Below are 20,809 nucleotides of genomic sequence, written 5' to 3' on the forward strand. Positions count from 1 at the left end.
AAATAGATTAAAACTGTAAGGAAAAAGAAAATTACAGGTCAAATTTACTTGTACATATAAAAGGAAAAATTTTAAACTATGCTATTAGCTACCCAAGTTCACTAGAGTAAGAAAAAGCATGAGCAAGTTAGGTCATCCAATGAATGAAAAGGTAGTTTAATGTCAAGAATATATATCAATAGATTGAAATCACCGCATTTTATTTCTTTCATGTGTCTCTTTAAAAAATTGGTAAGTACTTATATTGATCTCTCTTGTACTAGGCACTGTGCTAAGTCACTTACATATTTACTCCTTTAAACCTTCTATCATCCCTGGGGGAAAGTTCTATTTTGCTTCCATTTCTTAGCTAAGACTCTAACCCCCAGGAAAGTAAAGCAACATTTGTAAGTTTTTGTGGATGGTCAGTGACGGGACCAGTACAGGAACATCCAAAGTCTGTGCTTGGAAGCAGTGCCCCATGTTGACACTCACATTACAGATGAAAGGAAAGGAACCATGCACTTACCATATAGATTAAATCTCACATTACAGGTTAAAGGAAAGGAACCATGCACTTACATTATAGATTAATACCCACATAACAGGTTAAAGGAAAAAGAAACATGTGCTTCTCTCAAAAGTTGTAAAGAAGCATATCCATTTCTAAATATATTTCCCAATTTCTTTTGCTTGTTTTCTGACCTTTGTAGTGCATTTTGCCATGAGGAAACTTTTAATTCTTATATAATTAAATGTATCCTTTTTTTTTGTATCTTAGAAAGGTATTCCTCATGAATAATTTATTTCAAGTCTCCCGGGTTTCTGATACTTTTACATTTTCATTATTTTTTAACTCTTAACTAGTTGCTCTATCTAGAATTTAGTAATGATAGCCATATTTTCCCACTTTTGTTGAATAATTTTTGCTACTGATCCAAAACATGAATTTTATTTTAATCTCAATTCCCTTATGCTCTCGCATCTAATTTTAAGACGCTTCCTATTCCGTTGTTTTGTCTATCTAAAATGAAATGCTACCTTAAAAATAATGTAATTATAATATAATAAATATAATTAGTAAACATAATACAATATATAATAAATAACATAATATAAAATAACAAAATATAATTTACCATATAACAAGGTCAAAGGAGAGCAAAAGTATACAATCACTTGAAATATCCTCCAAAAGATATTTTATAAAATTCAATATTCATTTGTAATTTAAAAGAAAGGGTAAAATAGGGATTGATGAATGCTTCCAAAATAAGAAGAAATTATATATCTAAAAGAGAAAGAGGTAAGTGATAGACTTTAGTAACACTGGCAATAAATGCAGGACCAGATGAGGATGCCTGATGTAATGTTAAAGAAAAAGTATTATGTAACATTGTTTTTGCAGCACTGATGAATTCAGTGAAAAGAGAATCTCATAGAAAAGAGTATCTCGTTCTTCTTAATGTATGTACACTCGTCCATTGCATGAACATAACAGCTTATTTAACCAATATGTTACTGATCTGCATCGGAATTTCTAGGTTTTCATGGAATTTTATTATGCACAGTTGTTTCAAACACTAGGACTTGCTCTTATGTTTATATCTTTTGAAAGAAACAATATCTCCACCGATGATTTATCTGTGCTGGCTGCTAGCTGACTTTGGGTACTTCTCAGTTCTTCCCTTTACCTTCCTAGTCAATATGAAAAGGGAAGGCAAGAAGGTCTCCCGTTTAGAGACTGTAAAGATAGATCTTGGTGATAAAGTCTTGGTGGTAAAGGCTAAAAGTGTTAACCCAGAACAAATGTTTTTCCAGCTGTAACTGTGTGTGATTCCCTTGGCTTGATTCCGTAGAGGATGTAAGACAAGACTGTAGAATCTGCCCTCAAAGTGCTTCCAGTAGGATGAGCTAAGTCAAGTATGGTGGCATATCCAATTCAAGACAAAATATCACGTCTCCTTTTCTCTCCTGGCAAAACTTGGTGGAGTGAATGTAGAAGTCACTGTATGCTTTAAATTAAAGGAACACAATAAATCTTGTATTGGAAGGTGATTATTCTGGTCTCTTTGTGGAGATGAATTGGAAATTGTCTAGAAGAAGGAAAATTAGGTTAACCAAAGTTAAACTCATAAATAATTGAGCATTAATTAAATATCTGTGGTCTGTGTTTCTCTTTGATCATAATTTCTCCCAATTTATAGACCTCTTTGATACCTGATTAATCCTTGTCAAAGATGCAGTTAACAATGACTATTACTGTGTATTAGGTTTTGCCTGGGCCCTGAAGAAACTATCCTAAGTTACCTGCTATGATTGTCACTTGATTTCCTCACAGAGAACAATCAGAACTCCTTAAGTGACTTGGAATGTGAAACTAGTTAGTCTCTTAGATACTGTTAGAGGACCCTACAGAGCCCATTGGTGAAAGTTTGGAAAACATTGGGCTTCTTAAAATTGATTCTTGTAGTGCTTCTGGAAAGATCACTGAACCAAAAGGATAACAGTGTTTCTGGTTCTGTGGTTAGTGTTCTCCATGGAAACATTGCTGAAGCTTCTGCACTCAATTTCCTTCCCCATGTGTGAATGTCACTGAAAATATCCAACTCCATTCTATCCCCATATAACTTCAGAAACTAAGCAAAATGAAGACTCAAAATTCATTTCAAATAATGAAATGAATATATAACGTAGAATGGAACTGGGAAAATACCTGGTTTAAATTCTGGAAAGTACCAACTATACAATTCTGGATAAGTTGCTTCATCTTGCTTAGTCTAATTTAATGCCCATCTCACAGGATGTTATGGTGATTAATTTAATATCTTTGTATAACGTACAGTGTTATGTAATTTCTTCTTGTTTTTCTTGAGTAAATTCATATCCTTAAGCAACTCACTGTAAACAATAGTTACTTGCTTAAATTACTCTTATCTTCTGTTATCAGCTGAATTGTGTCCTGCTCACGTTAATATGTAGAAGTCTTAACCCCCAATACCTCGTAATATGACTGTATTTGGAGATAAGGCCCTAAATAGGTAATTGAGGTCAAATGGGTGGGCTCTAATCCAATATGACTGGCGTGCTTATAAAAAGAAAATATTAGGACACAGACATGCACAGAGGAAGACCATGTGAAGACAAAAGGAAAACATGGCATCTACAAACCCAGAAGAGATACTTGAGAAGAAATCAATCCTGCTGACACCTTATGTCAGATTTCTAGCCTCTAGACCTGTGAGTGAGTAAATTTCTGTTGTTTAACCTCCTCAGTCTCTGGTACTTTGTCATGGCAGCTCTAGGAAACTAATACAACTTTTTATGGCCTCCTTGTCTCAAGTTGAAAGTTCAATATTTGGCATCATAGCTAGGAAACAAAAATATCATCTACATTCCTTGTTGTAGTCTTTCTTCCCCATTCTCATTGCTAGTAATTTCCATATTTGGGTCTGTTTTCTGTGCCTTGTAAACAGAGCGTTACGCTCATTTCTGGTCTTACTGCTAATATACAATAAATGTGCAGATACCGGATAGATTTTGGAGAAGTGCAGCATATAGTTGGCACATGTGTGTATGTGTGTGTATTCATATAATTTATACTTTTTCTCTATTCTCTTCCTTTGTTGTGAGCTAAGATTCTCTGCTTTTGTGACTAGTACTCCTGAATACTAATCCCTGAATTTAATTCACCAAAAATTGCCAAAAATAATAATAATATGGGGAAAGAGAGAGTGATAGAGGGAGAAGAACAAACAATCAGGCAAGGGCACTACTGTGAATTATTAGGGTCTTATTAATAAGCTTATGTTAGTCTAGAGGAAATGACCGTAAATATCATAAGTGAGCCCAGTTGGTCTTTACTGACTGCTAGACACATCCCTGAGTTCTGTTCTTAGTCTCCAACTGTGTGATTACTACTGTCTGGAAGTATTATTTGAACAACTAAAGGCACTTAATGGAAAAGGAATATGTCTTTAGAGAATCAACAGTAATTTTTCTATCTGATTACAAAGGAATGTTGACTGTCTGGAAACCTCAGTCATATTTGTAAGCAGGAAAGCATTGGCTATTAAAAGTGGATGATGTAAAGAGATGAGCAGAAACTTTGGCGATAGGTATACCTGGATTTAATTCTCACTCCTACCGCTTGGCAGCTGGATAGCCTTAGGCAAGTTTCATACCTCCCTGAAATTCACTTAATTCAGTGTGTAAAATGGCATAATAACTTATTATAGCATCCTTTTAGGAATTTTAAATCAGTTATTGAAATAAAAGTACACAATATATAGACAAGTATGGATTCCTCAATAGGTGTTTGACCTTTCATTTCTCCAGTATCCCACCCGCATCAAATAAAGAAAAATACTTTTTTTTTTTCTTTTTTTTGTGGTACGTGGGCCTCCCACTGCTGTGGCCTCTCCCGTTGCGGAGCACAGGCTCCGGACGCGCAGGCTCAGCGGCCATGGCTCACGGGCCCAGCCGCTCCGCGGCACGTGGGATCCTCCTGGACCAGGGCACGAACCCGTGCCCCCTGCATCGGCAGGCGGCCTCTCAACCACCGCGCCACCAGGGAAGCCCCAGAAAAATACTTTTTAAAATTTACGAATATTTCATTGTTCTAAAGTTAAAGCCATAAAAATAGAAATAATCAAATGGCCTACTGTCATACCATTAAAAGAAAAAAAAATAGGTGTTCATAAGGAGTTCCATATTAGAATACACGTTTTCCTTAGGCACCTGTTTATGTATGCTATTCTGCTCTTTACAATAAATAATAAAATTCAAAAGACTTAATTCCTCACTTTTAAGACTTTATTAGTTTAGAAATTACATATTGACCTATGCTAAATTTTATACCAACCCATGCTAATGAATTCAGTACAGAAAACAAAAAACACTGCACTCAAGCAAACTACATATATATATCTATATATCTATATCTACCTATCTATCTATCTATCTATCTATCTATATATATATATATTGCTTAAATGCATTTATATCCTACCATGTCTCATAAAGCATTGTGGTAACTCAGCAAAATACAGACAATCGAATATAATGGCAAAAGCACTTAATATAAACAGGGCCAAGGAAACATAGACAGAAGATGAAGAAAAGATGAGGGAAATTTGAACAGGAGGAAGTGTAGTTAATCGAGTTGTATGTTTTGACCTTAAGGGTCTCTGTGTGGGGACTTCCCTGGTGGCACAGTGGTTGGGAATCCGCCTGCCAGTGCAGGGGACATGGGTTCGAGCCCTGGTCTGGGAAGATCCCACATGCCGCAGAGCAACTAAGCCCGTGCGCCACAACTACTGAGCCTGTGCTCTAGGGCCAATGAGCCACAACTACTGAAGCCCACGTGCCACAACTACTGAAACCCCAGCGCCTAGAGCCCGTGCTCTGCAACGAGAGAAGCCACAGCAATGAGGAGCCCACACACCACAATGTAGAGTAGCCCCTGCTTGCGCCAACTAGAGAAAGCCCATGTGCAGCAACAAAGACCCAACACAGCCAAAAATAAATAGTAAATAAATTTATTTTTTAAAAAAAGATTCTCTGTGGATAAAACAACATGTAAATAATTGGTTACAAAGCCACATTATTTGAAGGTGCCAGACTGCACATTAACAGTCTGACACAAAGGGACAGCACAGGAAAACTATTCAGAGATAAAGATTTTTAAATCTTTGCAGTTTGAAACCTTTTAGAGCAAGTATAATGAGCTCGACACACATTTCAACACTCAACATGTTAATCTCATGTTCAAAGTATGTCTCAAAGTCATTGGAAATAGTTGCTGTCTCTGTCTCTGATATGTAAAACAGATCTGTGATGTGTAAAACTCAGGAGGTATTGATACCCACTTTTTGGCATCTGAACAGGAAACAAAGTTGTTTTGCAGTGATAATAAAGAATGAAGTAAATGCAACAGTCAAATAAAAGACAAAGTACTGAGGGAATGTATTAACAAAACGAATCCAACTAAATTCTGGTGACCTGGGGCCTACGACTGTACACACTCCATGGAAATACCCCAGCCTAAATACTGGCATAGGAGGAAGGGTACTGCTAAGGCCATCACAGTATAATCCTTTTAAATATCCCTTTCAAGGTTGTCTCCACTCAACACTGAGTATAGGAAATCTTCCCATCAGGCAGAAACACTGGCTGCGCAATGATTGACCAAGAAATTAACACACTAATGAATAAATGATGGTAATTTATTTCTATCCCTGACAACGGGAAACAGCACACACTCTGTGTCAATGGTATGTCCTCTTTCCCACTTTTCTAAATGGTCAAGTATGTTTTCCCTTCGTTGCTTTATATCATGTGTGGCAGGCATGATGGGAAGTGGCTACCAATCGTTCTGTTATTGATTTCTACCTTCATTTCACTGTGGCTAAAGAAGATACTTTGTATGATTTCAATTTCTTAAAAATGTATTGGTACTTGTATTGTGGCGTAACATATGGTCTTTCCTGGAGAATGTTCCATGTGTACTTGAGAAAAATGTGTATTCTGCTGTTGTTGAGTGGAGTGATCTATATATGGCTGTTAGGTTTAGTTGGTTAAATGTGTTATTCAGTCCCCCTACCTCTGTACTGATCCTCTGTCTAGATGTGTTATCCATTATTGAAAGCAAGGTATTGATCTCCAACTATTATTTTAGAACTATTTCTTCCTTCAATTCTGTCAATGACTACTTCACATATTTGGGGGTTGTTTGGTACATATATGTTTATAGTTGTTATATCTTCTTGATAGATTGAACTTGTTATCAACATATAGTGGCCTCCTTTTCCTCTTGTGATAGTTTTTGATTTAAAGTTTATTTTGTGTGATATTAACGTAGCCATCCCAGATCTATCTTCCTTCCTTGCTTCCTTCCTTGCTTCCTTCCTTCCTTTCTTTTTTTCTCTCTCTCTTTCTTTCTTTTTGTTACTATTTGCATGGGATATTTTATTCTGTGCTTTAACTTTCAACCAACTTGTGTCTCTTGAAATCAAGTGAGTTTTGTGCGGACAGCATAAACTTGGATTATGGTTGTTTTTAAAGTCCATTCCGCCAATATTTATCTGTTTATTGGAGAGCTTAATCCACTTACTTTTTCAAAAATTACTTATGAGGAAGAACTTAATTCTGTCTGTTTCCTGGTTGTTTTCTATATGTCTTATGCATTTTTTGCCCCTCATTTACTCCATTACTGACTTCTTCTGTGCTTAGCCGATTTTCTTGTAGTGAACTCTTGATTCCTTTTTCATTTCTTTTTGCGTATAGTCTATTGATATTTTCTTTGTGGTTATCAAGAAGATTACATTTACCCTTCTAAGGTTCAGCCAATATCATTTGAATTGAAACCAACTTCAATAGCACACAGAAACTCTGTTCCTCTACAGTTCCATTCCTCCTCTTTACATTATTGTTGTCAAAAATTACACCTTTATACTTTGTGAGCTCAATAACATGAATTTATTATTATTTTATGCATTTGTTTTTTCAATCATGTAAGAAATACAAAGTAGAGTTACAAGCCAGTAGCACAATACTGGCTTTAGTATCTGCCCATGTATTTCTCTTTACTGGAGATTTCCATTTCTTTATACAGCTTCGAGTTGCTGTCTAGTGTCCTTCATTTCAACCTGAAGGTTCAATTTAGCATTTGTCATAGGGCAGTGTTAGGAAGTTGTAAAACAAATGCCCTCAGCCTTTGTTCATCTGGGAATGTGTTAATTTCTCCCTAAGTTTTGAAACCAGTTTGGCCAAATATAGAATTCTTGGTGGACAATTTTTTTCTTTCAGCACTTTAAATATGTCTGGCCTCTTGCCTCCATGGTTTCAGGTAGGAAATTAGCTATGAATCTTTTTGAGGATCCCTGCTTTGTAACAAATTTGTTTTTTCTTTCTCCTTTGGGAGAAAAGATTCTTTCTCTGTCTTTTGGCATCTGAGAGTTTGATTATACTGTTTCTTGTTGTGGGGTTCCTTGAGTTTCTCTTAGTCCTGAAATCAGGCAAAGATTTACAGCAACCAAACACATACTGAACCAGGGAAGAGGCAATTTGAAAATGGCAGGAAAGTTTTGAGGCATTTTTACTTGCCCTTGCCCCATCCACTGTTAGTGTAGTGATGGTCTTAAAGTGGTGGAGTCTTGATGCAGTGATAGTCTTAAAGTAGCAGCAGATCATTCCTAGTATGGGACCCTCAATCCTGCTTCAGGAGGGAGCAGAAGAGACCGTACTCTCAGATTATTATGTGTATCTGTTCTAACCTGTCTGGGAGCTACCTGAAGGACTGACACAAGATGCTTAACTGTGTCTTAGCTAACTTGGAACACAGTCTGGAAAAGCAGCGGTCATTGCTCAAGAAAAGTGCAAGGTGAACTAACAAAGCACAGATGGCTGGGGCAGAAGACTGTGCATTGAAATACAATAGACCACATAAGATGCAGGAGCAAAAGTTGGGGGAGATTCTTTGGGAACTTAGAACATACAAAAAGTACACATGTGTCCAGAGAAATTAAGAAAGCCACATGCATACTCAAGATCAGATGCATGTTCTGAAAACGCCAGAGGAGTCTCTAAGCTTTTACCATGGGCTGAGCCCTGACCTCAGTGCAGGTCAGCTAAATGTTGAAGGAGTGATCCAGCAATCTGCACAATGGGGAGAGGTGTGTGGTTTTGAGTGTGCATGTGGATGTGCTTGTGTATATTTGTTTTTGTTTGTCTTAGGTGCAGGAATTCAAGGACATCTCTGTCAAAACATTAGCTAAACATGAACTAAAGGAACAAGACTTCAATGCCTACATACAATAAGGAATACGGTTATTGCTAAAATAGTTTGGAAAGGTCCCTAAACAAACAGACTACTACAGCCTTCAACAATCAAAAGCCCAGAAGACCCTGGGAAAGTGGGAGAATCTGATTTCCATAGACACCACATTATAATATGTGAAAGCCAAATGTTCAACCAAAAAAATCACAAGGTATACGAAGACATGGAAAAGTATGGTCCATTTAGGAAAACAAATTGATGAAACCATCCCTAAGGAAGCCCTGACTTTTCTCCATTGCATATTCTTGCCTCCTTTGTCATAGATTCATTGATCATAAGTGCATGGGTTTCTTTCTGGGCTCTCTATTCTGTTCCAGTGATCGATGTTTTTGTGCCGGTACCATACTGTTTTGATTTCTGTAGGTTTGTAGCACAGTCTGAAGCCAGGGAGCATGATTCCTCCAGTTGTGTTCTTCTTTCTCAAGACTGTTTTAGCTATTCAGAATCTTTTGTGTTTCCATACAAACTTTAAAATTATTTGTTCTAGGTCTGTGGAAAATGCCCTTGATATGTTGATACAGACTGCACTGAATCCGTAGATTTCCTTGGGTATGATGGCCATTTTAACAATATTAATTCTTCCAATCCGTGACCATGGTATACCTTTCCAGCTGTTTGTGTCATCTTTCATTTCTTTTATGAGTGTCATATAGTTTCCTGGGTACAGGTCTTTTACCTCCTTAGGCAGGTTTATTCTTATGTATTTTATTCTTTTTTATGCGATTGTAAATGGGATTGTTTCCTTAATTTCTCTTTCTGATAGTTCACTGTGAGTGTATAGAAATACAAAATTTATATATAGAAATCTATTGTATCCTGCAAATTTACCAAGTTCATGTTTGAGCTCGAATAGGTTTTCGATGGTGTCTTTCATATTTTCTATGTATCATGCCATCTGCAAACAGTGACAGTTTTACTTTTTCCTTTCCATTTTGGAGTCCTTTTATTTATTTATTTTTTCTTGTCTGATTGCTGTGGCTAGGACTTCCAAAACTCTGTTCAATAAAAGTGGTGAGAGTGGGCATCCTTGTCTTGTTCCTGATCTTAGGGGAAAGGCTTTCAGCTTTTCACCATTGAGTATGTTAGCTATGGGCTTGTCATATATGGCCTTTATTATGTTGAGGTATGTTCCCTGTATGCCCACTTTCTGGAGAGTTTTTACCATGAATGGATATTGCATTTTTTCAAAAGCTTTTTCTGCACCTATTGAGATGATCGTATGGTTTTTAGTCTTCAATTTGTTACTGTGATGATAAGAGACCTAAGACAGCTACAGAGGCTAAGTGACCTTTCCTTCCCTGAATGGGTAGGTATCCTTGTTCTGCCTTCTAATTGAGTTAGTATCTGAGTAAAGAACTGCCAGGTGTCATTTAGTTCACAATACACTGCTGTGGCAGTACAGAAATGAATTTGCCTAAGTCATTTGGCTTTTCTCAATTATAGTAAATGAATATACTGAATGAATACTTCAACTTAAGGAAATGTTCTTAAAAATATATTAATGTAGGCAACTTCAGTGGAGAACTGGAAACAAAACAAAACATTCAGGTAAAGGGCTGAAATAAAAGTACACTCTGTTGTATCCAGTTTCCTCTTGTAAATCTCTCTTTTTAATTTGAGTGGACAGTCACTTGAGAATATCTGACTTGGGGCTAAGGAAATCTAAGCCTTCTTGGCCACACTGTATTCTCTTATGTCATTTACTAAAGACAAAAGTTGGGCTGCTGAAAAAAGAGTGGGAAAAATCAATCCCTCACATCCAAAGGGCGGCTCTTGAAAATATGTGGGTTGTTGTAGTTATTTTGCTCTTCTGGCCTCAGAAGTTCTAATCTTAACCTTAGCCCCTCATGGAGAGAGACTTTGTAAACCAATTCCCACATTACTCGTTATGTGACTGTTGAAAAAGGGCAACCCAGCTCTTTTCCTGTGCTTTCAACCAGTTATCTTCTTCAAAAATCTGTTTGGATTGTTATACCTTAATCTTGCCTGGCAAGGGACTTATGGGAAGGTTCTTACTGTTTGAAAGTTTGGTGCCAGTATCTGCAAAGAAAGAAGAAAGTGAAGAAGGAAAGATGTGTTTATCAAACATCCCAATAGTGAAGGTGTGTGAAAGCAACTTTAGAAAAAGTTAATCTGTCAGAGTTTAGCCATATTATTACGTTTTATTTTATTCATTGAAAATAAATAATTATCAATGAATCCTTTCTAGATTTTCTAGTTTCCCAAAGTTCCCTGTATTCACATTCTAAGAGGAAAAATGGTATTTTAAGTCACTGCTCTCCACCTTATATTATTTATAATCACTCCTCGTGACCTCTTCCTTCCAAGAAACGTGATCCTGAGAAGTGTCCTTTGTTTGTCTTTGTGCAATAAGTGATGAGGATGCGTCCTGGAGACCTGTGAGATGTTTAACTTGTGGCATAATGAAACTAGGATGGAGAGTTCTGGAAAGATCTGAAAAGGTGGCTTGTAGAGTGTGGCCAGATGTGGGAGAAGAGAGACGTACAGAGAGAGGGAGAGTAAATGTTCAGAGGGAGAAAATGAAACATAATTAAATAAGTTTTGTTGTGTGGTGTGGGATGCAAGCCTTTCTCTCCCCCTTTCCTTCACAATGTCTTTGTTAAAGACTGTGTTTTTCATTAGTTTTACTAAGATAGGATTTGCCATTTTGTTTGGATACTGAGAATGGACCCATGGGAACAGTTACATTTGGGTTATCTCTGACTATCTTTAAGGAAGAACATAAATATTGGCCACACTATCTATGCACATGCTATCACCATGCCTTTTTTGTTCTCTGTTCATATATCTAAGTCCTCTTCTTTCTTTAAGGTCAATCTCAAATCTCATCTGAAATGTACATTTATTGATAGATTCAACCCATAATGAACTGTCCCTTCTTTGTCCTCCTTAGGCTCTGATTATTTATAAAAACTCATTTTTGAACTTAGAGACTGTCCAATATGATATATTAGTTATTTCACCAGCATATGTTATATCCTCAACACAATTATACGCTTTTGTGGGGCTGGGATCATACATTCTGTAATTTTTCTCAGTACTTACACTTACTTTGATAAAAAGCGCATTCATTCATCTAAACATCATTTATTGGGTGTTAATTAAATATCTCAACTCAGTAAATATCGTTTGAATGAATGCATGCATGAATGAGGGAGTATGCAATAGGTAGCCTAATGTACCGCCCAATGTGAGAAAACCAAAAACATAAACACAAAAGCAAGCCAAAAAGTGACCAGGACTTTCTGTAAAATATCCTGCTTTTTGTTGGATGATGCCATGAAAATCAAGATGCTCCTGAACGGTCTTAATAGCTGACCAAGAATAGTAAACAATTGAAATTCTCTCAGGCTTCTTCAACCCTATCACTGGACACATTTATACCTCTCCGGAATGGTATTAAAAGAAGAGATTAATAAAGCTTTTATAGATGAGTTGATAAATCTCTAAATATTTAAGTCTTCATTGCCTCCTAGGTTTTCTCTATTTTGGGTTTCCAAAAGATTTCAATAAACCACAGGATAATTAAAAATTAGACATTATCTTTCTTACCTTGACGTTTTTTGATGGTAAACACCTTTTTATTGTCTCCATAGTGCTGCTCAGTTTCCACCAGTACAGTACTTAAGTGAATTTTGCTCTGGATGGTGGGATATGTAAGATGTAAATGAATTGTTTGTATATGTTTTAGAATTCTTCAAAAGGGCCTGGCCATGGAAATGCATTGAATATTACTTAAATAACTAAGATAACTTCCTCAGAATTATTATTCTGTTCTGGTTAGGATACTGTCTGCTCTGGTTTGTTAAAATTTCCCTTTAGAGTGGTTTTAATTTTGTTTCTGATAGGGTCCTAGGATTTATTGCCACACCCATCCTGCATCTGTTTTTCTTTGAATTACTCTCCTTGCAGTTTCTGATTCATACAGGGCCTTACAGGTTAGTGACAACCTGGCCATCACAATGCTGGGAAGGACAGGCCTACTTTTCAGAGGTGTTGATGTTTTCTGTACCTGAAGGTTTTCAAGAGATATCAATCTTCCTCACCACCTCCCTTGGCCCTCTTAATGGACTAAGCAGTTCCTCGTGAAATTTCTGTAGGATATCTGTACCAACTTCTCAATATTGTTCCATCCTGAGTCTAAATTCCTGGCCTCAAGGTAATGTTAGATTTCTAGCTCCAGCCCCTATTTACATAAGGCCTATACTAAGGAACGGAACCCACAGACATCAGTCCAATCTTCTTTCTCTGGATTTAATTTCTCTGTTACTTTCTGAAACATGCAGGTGTTTCTTTCTTTTAATCTCTGCTATGTGCTTTTAACTTTTTCAAAATTGACCCAGAATTTACGTGTGTCTCCAGTAAGAGTACATTAAATTGAGCTTAGTCTGCTATTCTACTGGCATATTTGAGATCCAGATAATTTGCTACTTAACTGGATTCAATGACCTGTATATTTCAGGCATCTAAAACTCACCATGTTCCAACTTTCCCTCCTTATAGTTAGTAATTTTCTTGGGAATCTGGATGACATTAAATGGAATAAAGTTAGCGAGTGGCCTAGGAATGCCTGAAAGTTTGTTTGTCAGAGTGGCCAGGGAAAGTTAAGCAAGGAAGAAAAGCAAATGAAAAACAGAATCCCATTATTATGGCTGAGTTTACTCCCAGTATTCCATGCAGAGCTCTCTGTAGAGCTGGGTTGGGTTATAACTTATGCCAGAGCTCTACGTGGGGCTGACACCATCTCATGCCAAGCTCTCGGTTCTGGGCTCACATCATCTCTGGTCCACTCTGTGGAGTGGAAACTTTGGAGGAATGGCCAATGTGTTCCGCAGCGTAGGAAGAGGGAACTTGTGAATGTGACTTTCTAAATTGTGGAGGAACTAACCACTGTAAATGTGCCTTGAACTATGTTGTTTAATTTGACCAGTCAGATCAATGACTTTCCCCTTGAATGAAATGCTGCTACGTATATGAGCAGAAAAACAAAACTGGTAGAAGGAATAGATAGCTAGTGGGAAGCAGCCGCATAGCACAGGGAGATGCGCTCGGTGCTTTGTGACCACCTAGAGGGGTGGGATAGGGAGGGTGGGAGGGAGGGAGATGCAAGAGGGAGGAGATATGGGGACATATGTATAACTGACTTACTTTGTTATAAAGCAGAAACTAACACACCATTGTAAAGCAAATATACTCCAATAAAGATGTTAAAAAAAAAACTGGTATAAGGAGATGGAGAGACTGGGAGTCTTATTTTCCCACCAATTAACTTTGCCTCTGACCATGACCTTCCCTTTGAGTCTCCTAGACCTTGGGGATGATCGCAGCCCCTTGGGTTGGGTGACGGCAACCCCATCTTCACTAGAACCTCTATAGTTAACTTTGATTTTTCCCACTCCATCTATCCATCCCATGTGTGCAGTCAGACATTTGATCTTGGACTTTTACTGACAAAATGTGCTTGAATATAACCATTTCTTTTCACTCCCACTGCTACTGCTCTTGTCACTGCCTTAACTAGGGCTTTATCGTTAAGTTCTTTATATAAATATATAAATATCTATATATAAATATAATATACAAATAAATAAAATATAATATTAATTCTGAAGATTTTAAAGTTTTTTCTTGATAAAGACTTTTCCTGATAAAGATACACAATATCTTATATAAATATTTTTGTATTATCTGTTCTTTTCTTAGAATTTTAGTCATATGATTCTATCTCTTGGTTTGTCTAGAACTTTTTGATTGAATGCTGGCTATTTTATTTGGCTTTTTTTGTTTTTCTCAGCGGAAACATTGTTTTGCTTCAAAATATTTTATTCTACCTGGAAGTAGCAAATCTTCAAATTACAATTTTTTAAATGCTTTCAAATATCAATACTATAGGTGTCACAAAATCCACGAAAATGACATTTAAAAATTAACTACTGCCAGATGTGTCTCTATAAAACTTTTCCCCCACTTTTTTAGCTATATATTCTTTAACTGCCTCCTCATACGACAGTTTATATATTTTCGAAATCAAATTTTAAGAAATAAACTTTGTAGTTTTTAGACATAGATTTCTTGTAACATGGTTGATTACAATTTGCTTCTAGTTATTAATAGTTTAGAAAAGCTTATTTCAGCTTCACAATTTATTATTGATAATGTCACATTAATTTTCATTGTTAACTTTGAGAAAACCTCTTTGAGAAAATCTATGGATTACTTCCTCATAAGTATTTACTATTATAAATGCATTACTGATTTCAGTACTGCTATAGGCTTGTGCATTACAGGAATTCTGATAAAATACTCATTCACACCATTCCATTACACACATTGTTAATGGAGTATATTCTTTTATTTATTTATTTATTTATTTATTTATTTTTGGCTGTGTTGGGTCTTCGTTGCTGTGCGCAGGCTTTCTCTACTTGCAGAGAGTGAGGGCTACTCTTTGTTGCGGTGCACAGGCTTCTCATTGCGGTGGCTTCTCTTGTTGCAGAGCACAGGCGCTAGACACGCAGGATTCAGTAGTTGTGGCTCGCAGGCTCAGTAGTTGCGGCTCACGGGCTCTAGAGCGCAGGCAGTGTAGTTGTGGCACCACGGCTTAGTTGCTCCGTGGCATGTGGGATCTTCCCAGACCAGGGCTCGAACCCTTGTCCCCTGCATTGGCTTAACCACTGCACCATCAGGGAAGCCTCTGGAGTATATTCTTGACAGAAGAAAATTTCCGTTTTGACTAAGCATTGATGAAAACTGAATCTTTGACTTATCTTTCACATGCCTGATGATTGAAGTAATTTTCCACAGAATAGCTTCTGGTTTTGTACTTTTCAGTTGGTTTTTTTTTTCTTCAAACGCACATGCTTTGAGAGCTGTGAAGTGCAAGACATGGCTATATTGTAAGGTGGTTTTTGTCCTTATGCTTCTGTGTCTTGTGCTAGTTAAGTCAGTAGAGTAGTCAGTATGAGTACTGGAAGTTATTCCTGTAATGGGATAGTATATAGTCAATTACATATGGTGGTGTCTGAAAATCACATAATAGTCTCACTTAAAACATCTCCTTAGGGCTTCCCTGGTGGCGCAGTGGTTGAGAGTCCACCTGCCGATGCAGGGGACACGGGTTTGTTTCCCGGTCCGGGAATATCCCACATGCCGCGGAGCGGCTAGGCCCGTGAGCCATGGCCGCTGAGCCTGTGCGTCCAGAGCCTGTGCTCCACAACAGAAGAAGCCACAACAGTGAGAGGTCCGCGTACCACAGAACAAAAGAAAATCTCCTTAGCCAGATTTCAAAAAAGCCTGTGGCCATTCCAATATGATCCAACATAGCGGAATATGATAGAAGGAAAATTGGCAAAGAAAGAGACGCTGGTCTTACCTGATGGAAGTGAAAATATCTCACTTTTGACAATTTTGCAAAAACCTATAATTACGTGAATTAATTTCTAGGGTTCTTCATAGGACCTAAAAAGGAACCCATAGAGTTGTGGAACAACAATAGAAGCTGCTGTGATGAGAAGCCGGGGCACCGCAACAAAAAGTAGCCCCTGCTCGCCGCAACTGGAGAAAGTCTGAACGCAGCATTGGAGACCCAAAGCAGCCAAAATAAAAATAAATAAATAAAAATAAATAAATTTATTTTTAAAAAAGTAATACTCAGGTTTGAGGCATGAGAGGTATGATGAGGAAAAATTAGCTAATCCTTTCAGAACTTTTAAAATATCAAACTCAGTCTCTAAGATTTTAGCATTATATACAACATCGGTTACTTATTAGTGGTTTGGGAAGGCCAATTTAAAATTTTCTGATCTTACTGTATTGAAATTCACAGCCCTAATGTTTTCCACATTGACTATATGAATGATGAAGTAAAGTCAATCATGTATTTCCTTTCCAACTGGGCAGAAAACAAAATTTTGAAAAGTGTTTGGACTACTGACTTTTGATTTCTTCTAAGGCAAGTGTATAGGTAATTTTTATTCCCTGATTAGGAGAAAAATGGTGGAAGAGGGCAGGGTTAAGAATTAAGATTTCAAGAGCGTGAGAGGTAGACAACCAACCAGAGTTCCTAAGGTTCGGTGCCTGTAACTGTCGCCGCCGCTTAAGCCTGCCAAAGCAGTGGTACGGCTGCTGCCCTCGTATTTGCTACCTCTAGAAACATTCTTGCCAGTAGTGGCGGCAGCGGGACTCAATTACCCCCTTTTCTCACTCTCTCCAGAAGCTCCAGATGGCGTCTTCTGTGGGCAACGTGGCCGACAGCACAGAACCAACGAAACGTATGCTTTCCTTCCAAGGGTTAGCTGAGTTGGCTCATCGAGAATATCAATCAAGTGATTTTGAGGCAGCTGAGAGACACTGTGTGCAGCTGTGGAGACAAGAGCCAGACAATACTGGAGTACTTTTATTACTTTCATCTCTACACTTCCAGTGTCGAAGGCTGGACAGATCTGCCCACTTTAGTACTCTGGCAATTAAACAGAACCCTCTTCTGGCAGAAGCCTATTCGAATTTGGGGAATGTGTACAAGGAAAGAGGGCAGTTGCAGGAAGCAATTGAGCATTACCGGCATGCATTGCATCTCAAACCAGATTTCATCGATGGTTATATTAACCTGGCAGCCGCTTTGGTAGCAGCAGGCGACATGGAAGGGGCAGTACAAGCTTACGTCTCTGCTCTTCAGTGCAATCCTGATTTGTACTGTGTTCGCAGTGACCTGGGGAACCTGCTCAAGGCCCTGGGTCGCTTGGAAGGAGCCAAGGCATGTTATTTGAAAGCAATGGAGACGCAACCGAACTTTGCAGTAGCTTGGAGTAATCTTGGCTGTGTTTTCAATGCACAAGGAGAGATTTGGCTTGCAATTCATCACTTTGAAAAGACTGTCACCCTTGACCCCAATTTTCTGGATGCTTGTATCAATTTAGGAAATGTCTTGAAAGAGGCACGGATTTTTGACAGAGCTGTGGCAGCTTACCTTTGTGCCCTAAGCTTGAGCCCAAATCATGCAGTGGTACATGCCAACCTGGCTTGTGTATACTATGAGCAAGGCCTGATAGATCTGGCAATAGACACCTACAGGCGAGCTATTGAATTGCAACCACATTTCCCTGATGCTTACTGCAACCTAGCCAACGCTCTGGAAGAGAAGGGCAGTGTTGCTGAAGCAGAAGATTGTTATAATACAGCTCTGCGGCTGTGTCCCACCCATGCAGACTCTCTGAATAACCTAGCCAATATCAAAGGAGACCAGGGGAACATTGAAGAGGCAGTTTGCTTGTATTTTAAAGCATTAGAAGTCTTCCCAGACTTTGCTGTTGCCCATTCAAATTTAGCAAGTGTATTGCAGCAGCAGGGAAAACTGCAGGAAGCTCTGATGCATTATAAGGAGGCTGTTCGAATCAGTCCTACCTTTGCTGATGCCTACTGTAACATGGGAAACACTCTAAAGGAGATGCAGGATGTTCAGGGAGCCTTGCAGTGTTATACTCGTGCCATTCAGATTAACCCTGCACTTGCGGATGCCCACAGCAATCTGGCTTCCATTCACAAGTATTCAGGGAATATTCCAGAAGCAATTGCTTCTTATCGCACTGCTCTGAAGCTTGAACCTGATTTTCCTGACGCTTATTGTGATTTGGCTCATTGCCTGCAGATTGTCTGTGATTGGACAGACTATGATGAGCGAATGAAGAAGTTGGTCAGCATTGTGGCTGACCAGCTGGAGAGGAATAGGTTGCCTTCTGTGCAGCCTCATCATAGTATGCTCTATCCTCTTTCTCATGGCTTCAGGAAGGCTATTGCTGAGAGCCATGGGAACCTCTGCTTGGATGAGATCAGTGTCCTTCACAAACCACCGTACGAACATCCAAAAGACTTGAAGCTCAGTGATGGTCAACTGCGTGTAGGATACGTGAGTTCTGACTTTGGGAATCATCCTACTTCTCATCTTATGCAGTCTATTCCAGGCATGCACAATCCTGATAAATTTGAGGTATTCTGTTATGCCCTGAGCCCAGATGATGGCACAAACTTCCGAGCGAAGGTGATGGCAGAAGCCCATCATTTCATTGATCTTTCTCAGATTCCATGCAATGGGAAAGCAGCTGATCGCATCCATCAAGATGGTATACACATCCTTGTAAATATGAATGGTTATACCAGGGGTGCTCGAAGTGAACTCTTTGCTCTCAGGCCAGCTCCTATTCAGGCAATGTGGCTGGGCTACCCTGGGACCAGTGGCGTGCTTTTCATGGATTATATCATCACAGATCAGGAAACTTCACCTGCTGAAGTTGCTGAGCAGTATTCTGAGAAACTGGCTTATATGCCCCATACTTTCTTTATTGGTGATCATGCTAACATGTTCCCTCACCTGAAAAAGAAAGCAGTCATCGATTTTAAGTCCAATGGGCACATTTATGACAATCGGATTGTGCTGAATGGCATCGACCTCAAAGCATTTCTTGATAGTCTCCCAGATGTGCAGATTGTCAAGATGAAATGTCCTGATGGAGGAGACAACGCAGACAGCAGTAATATGCCTGTCATTCCTATGAATACTATTGCAGAGGCAGTTATTGAAATGATTAACAGAGGACACATTCAGATAACAATTAATGGATTCAGTCTTAGCAATGGACTGGCAACTACCCAGATCAACATTAAGGCTGCCACTGGAGAGGAGGTTCCTCGTACCATTATTGTAACCACACGTTCTCAGTACGGGTTACCGGAAGATGGCATTGTGTACTGTAACTTTAATCAGTTATATAAAATTGACCCATCTACTTTGCAGATGTGGGCAAATATTCTGAAGCGTGTTCCCAATAGTGTACTGTGGCTGTTGCATTTTCCAGCAGTAGGAGAACCTAATATTCAACAGTACGCACAAAATATGGGCCTTCCCCAGAACCGTATCATTTTTTCACCTGTTACTCCTAAAGAGGAACACGTTCAGAGAGACCAGCTGGCTGATGTCTGCTTGGACACTCCACTCTGTAATGGACACACCACAGGGATGGATGTCCTTTGGTCAGGGACACCCATGGTGACTATGCCAGGAGAGACTCTTGCTTCCCGAGTTGCAGCTTCCCAGCTCACTTGTTTAGGCTGTCGTGAGCTTATTGCTAAAAATAGACAAGAATATGAAGACATAGCTGTGAAACTGGGAACTGATCTAGAATACCTGAAGAAACTTCGTGGCAAAGTCTGGAAGCAGAGAACATCTAGCCCTCTGTTCAACACCAAACAATACACAATGGACCTAGAGCGGCTCTATCTACAGATGTGGGAGCATTACGCAGCTGGCAACAAACCTGATCACATGATTAAGCCTGTTGAAGTCACTGAGTCGGCCTAAATAAGGACTGTGTGCACAGGAGAATTACCCCTGTACCTGAGCCTCAACCTTCTGGGGGAAAGGGAACTACTTTTTCCTTATCTGTACAATACCATGCTGCAGATGGGTGACAGACAATGATAAGAAATAGCACAGCCAGACTTGCTTCCTGCATGATCACGATAGAGAGAGACTCAAGAGATGGGAAACTGCTGTTCCACAAGGAGTCTCCATAGAATTTTGCAGCAGCCAGGTGTCTGGAAGGTCTGGAAGGTAAGTCTGGAAGGTCTGATCTCCCTTGGTCTTCCATGGGATGGATGGTTAGTGTGGAAGGGAGATAGAGATTGCCCAGCCGTTTTGTGATTATCATGGATTGATTGAGTCTTCTGGATTAATATTTTTCTTTATATTTTGGGTATTGGAGCTTTTAAAAATGTTTGGTTTCAGGTATTTTTATTCATGTGAAGTGTATATGATTCTCTTGAGATAAGGTTTTAAGCTAAAATATTCCTTGTTTTAGTTTCTGAACTCTACAGATAAATGGGGATTTTGCTGGTGTAGTCTTTTTATAGGTTTTATAAACCACTTGAGCCTATATGAGTCATTTTAGTGTCTGACATAATGTTTGGAACTATCAGTGC

At 38.7% G+C, this 20,809-nt stretch overlaps 1 protein-coding gene across 1 annotated transcript; it reads left to right on the plus strand.

Moving 5' to 3' along the window:
- Positions 1 to 17,060: 17,060 nt before the first annotated feature.
- On the plus strand, positions 17,061 to 20,218 carry LOC309820410 (UDP-N-acetylglucosamine--peptide N-acetylglucosaminyltransferase 110 kDa subunit-like; the record flags this gene model as incomplete). The annotated part of the gene is made up of 1 exon (XM_082651141.1): positions 17,061 to 20,218. One exon carries the CDS (start codon positions 17,061 to 17,063, stop codon positions 20,187 to 20,189), a length of 3,129 nt encoding a protein of 1,042 aa, XP_082507267.1. The 3' UTR covers positions 20,190 to 20,218.
- Between the last annotated feature and the right edge of the window lie 591 nt (positions 20,219 to 20,809).

The sequence above is a fragment of the Grampus griseus genome (genome assembly GCF_964374135.1).
Source record: "Grampus griseus genome assembly, chromosome: 3".
In the NCBI taxonomy this organism is placed as follows: Eukaryota; Metazoa; Chordata; class Mammalia; order Artiodactyla; family Delphinidae; genus Grampus; species Grampus griseus.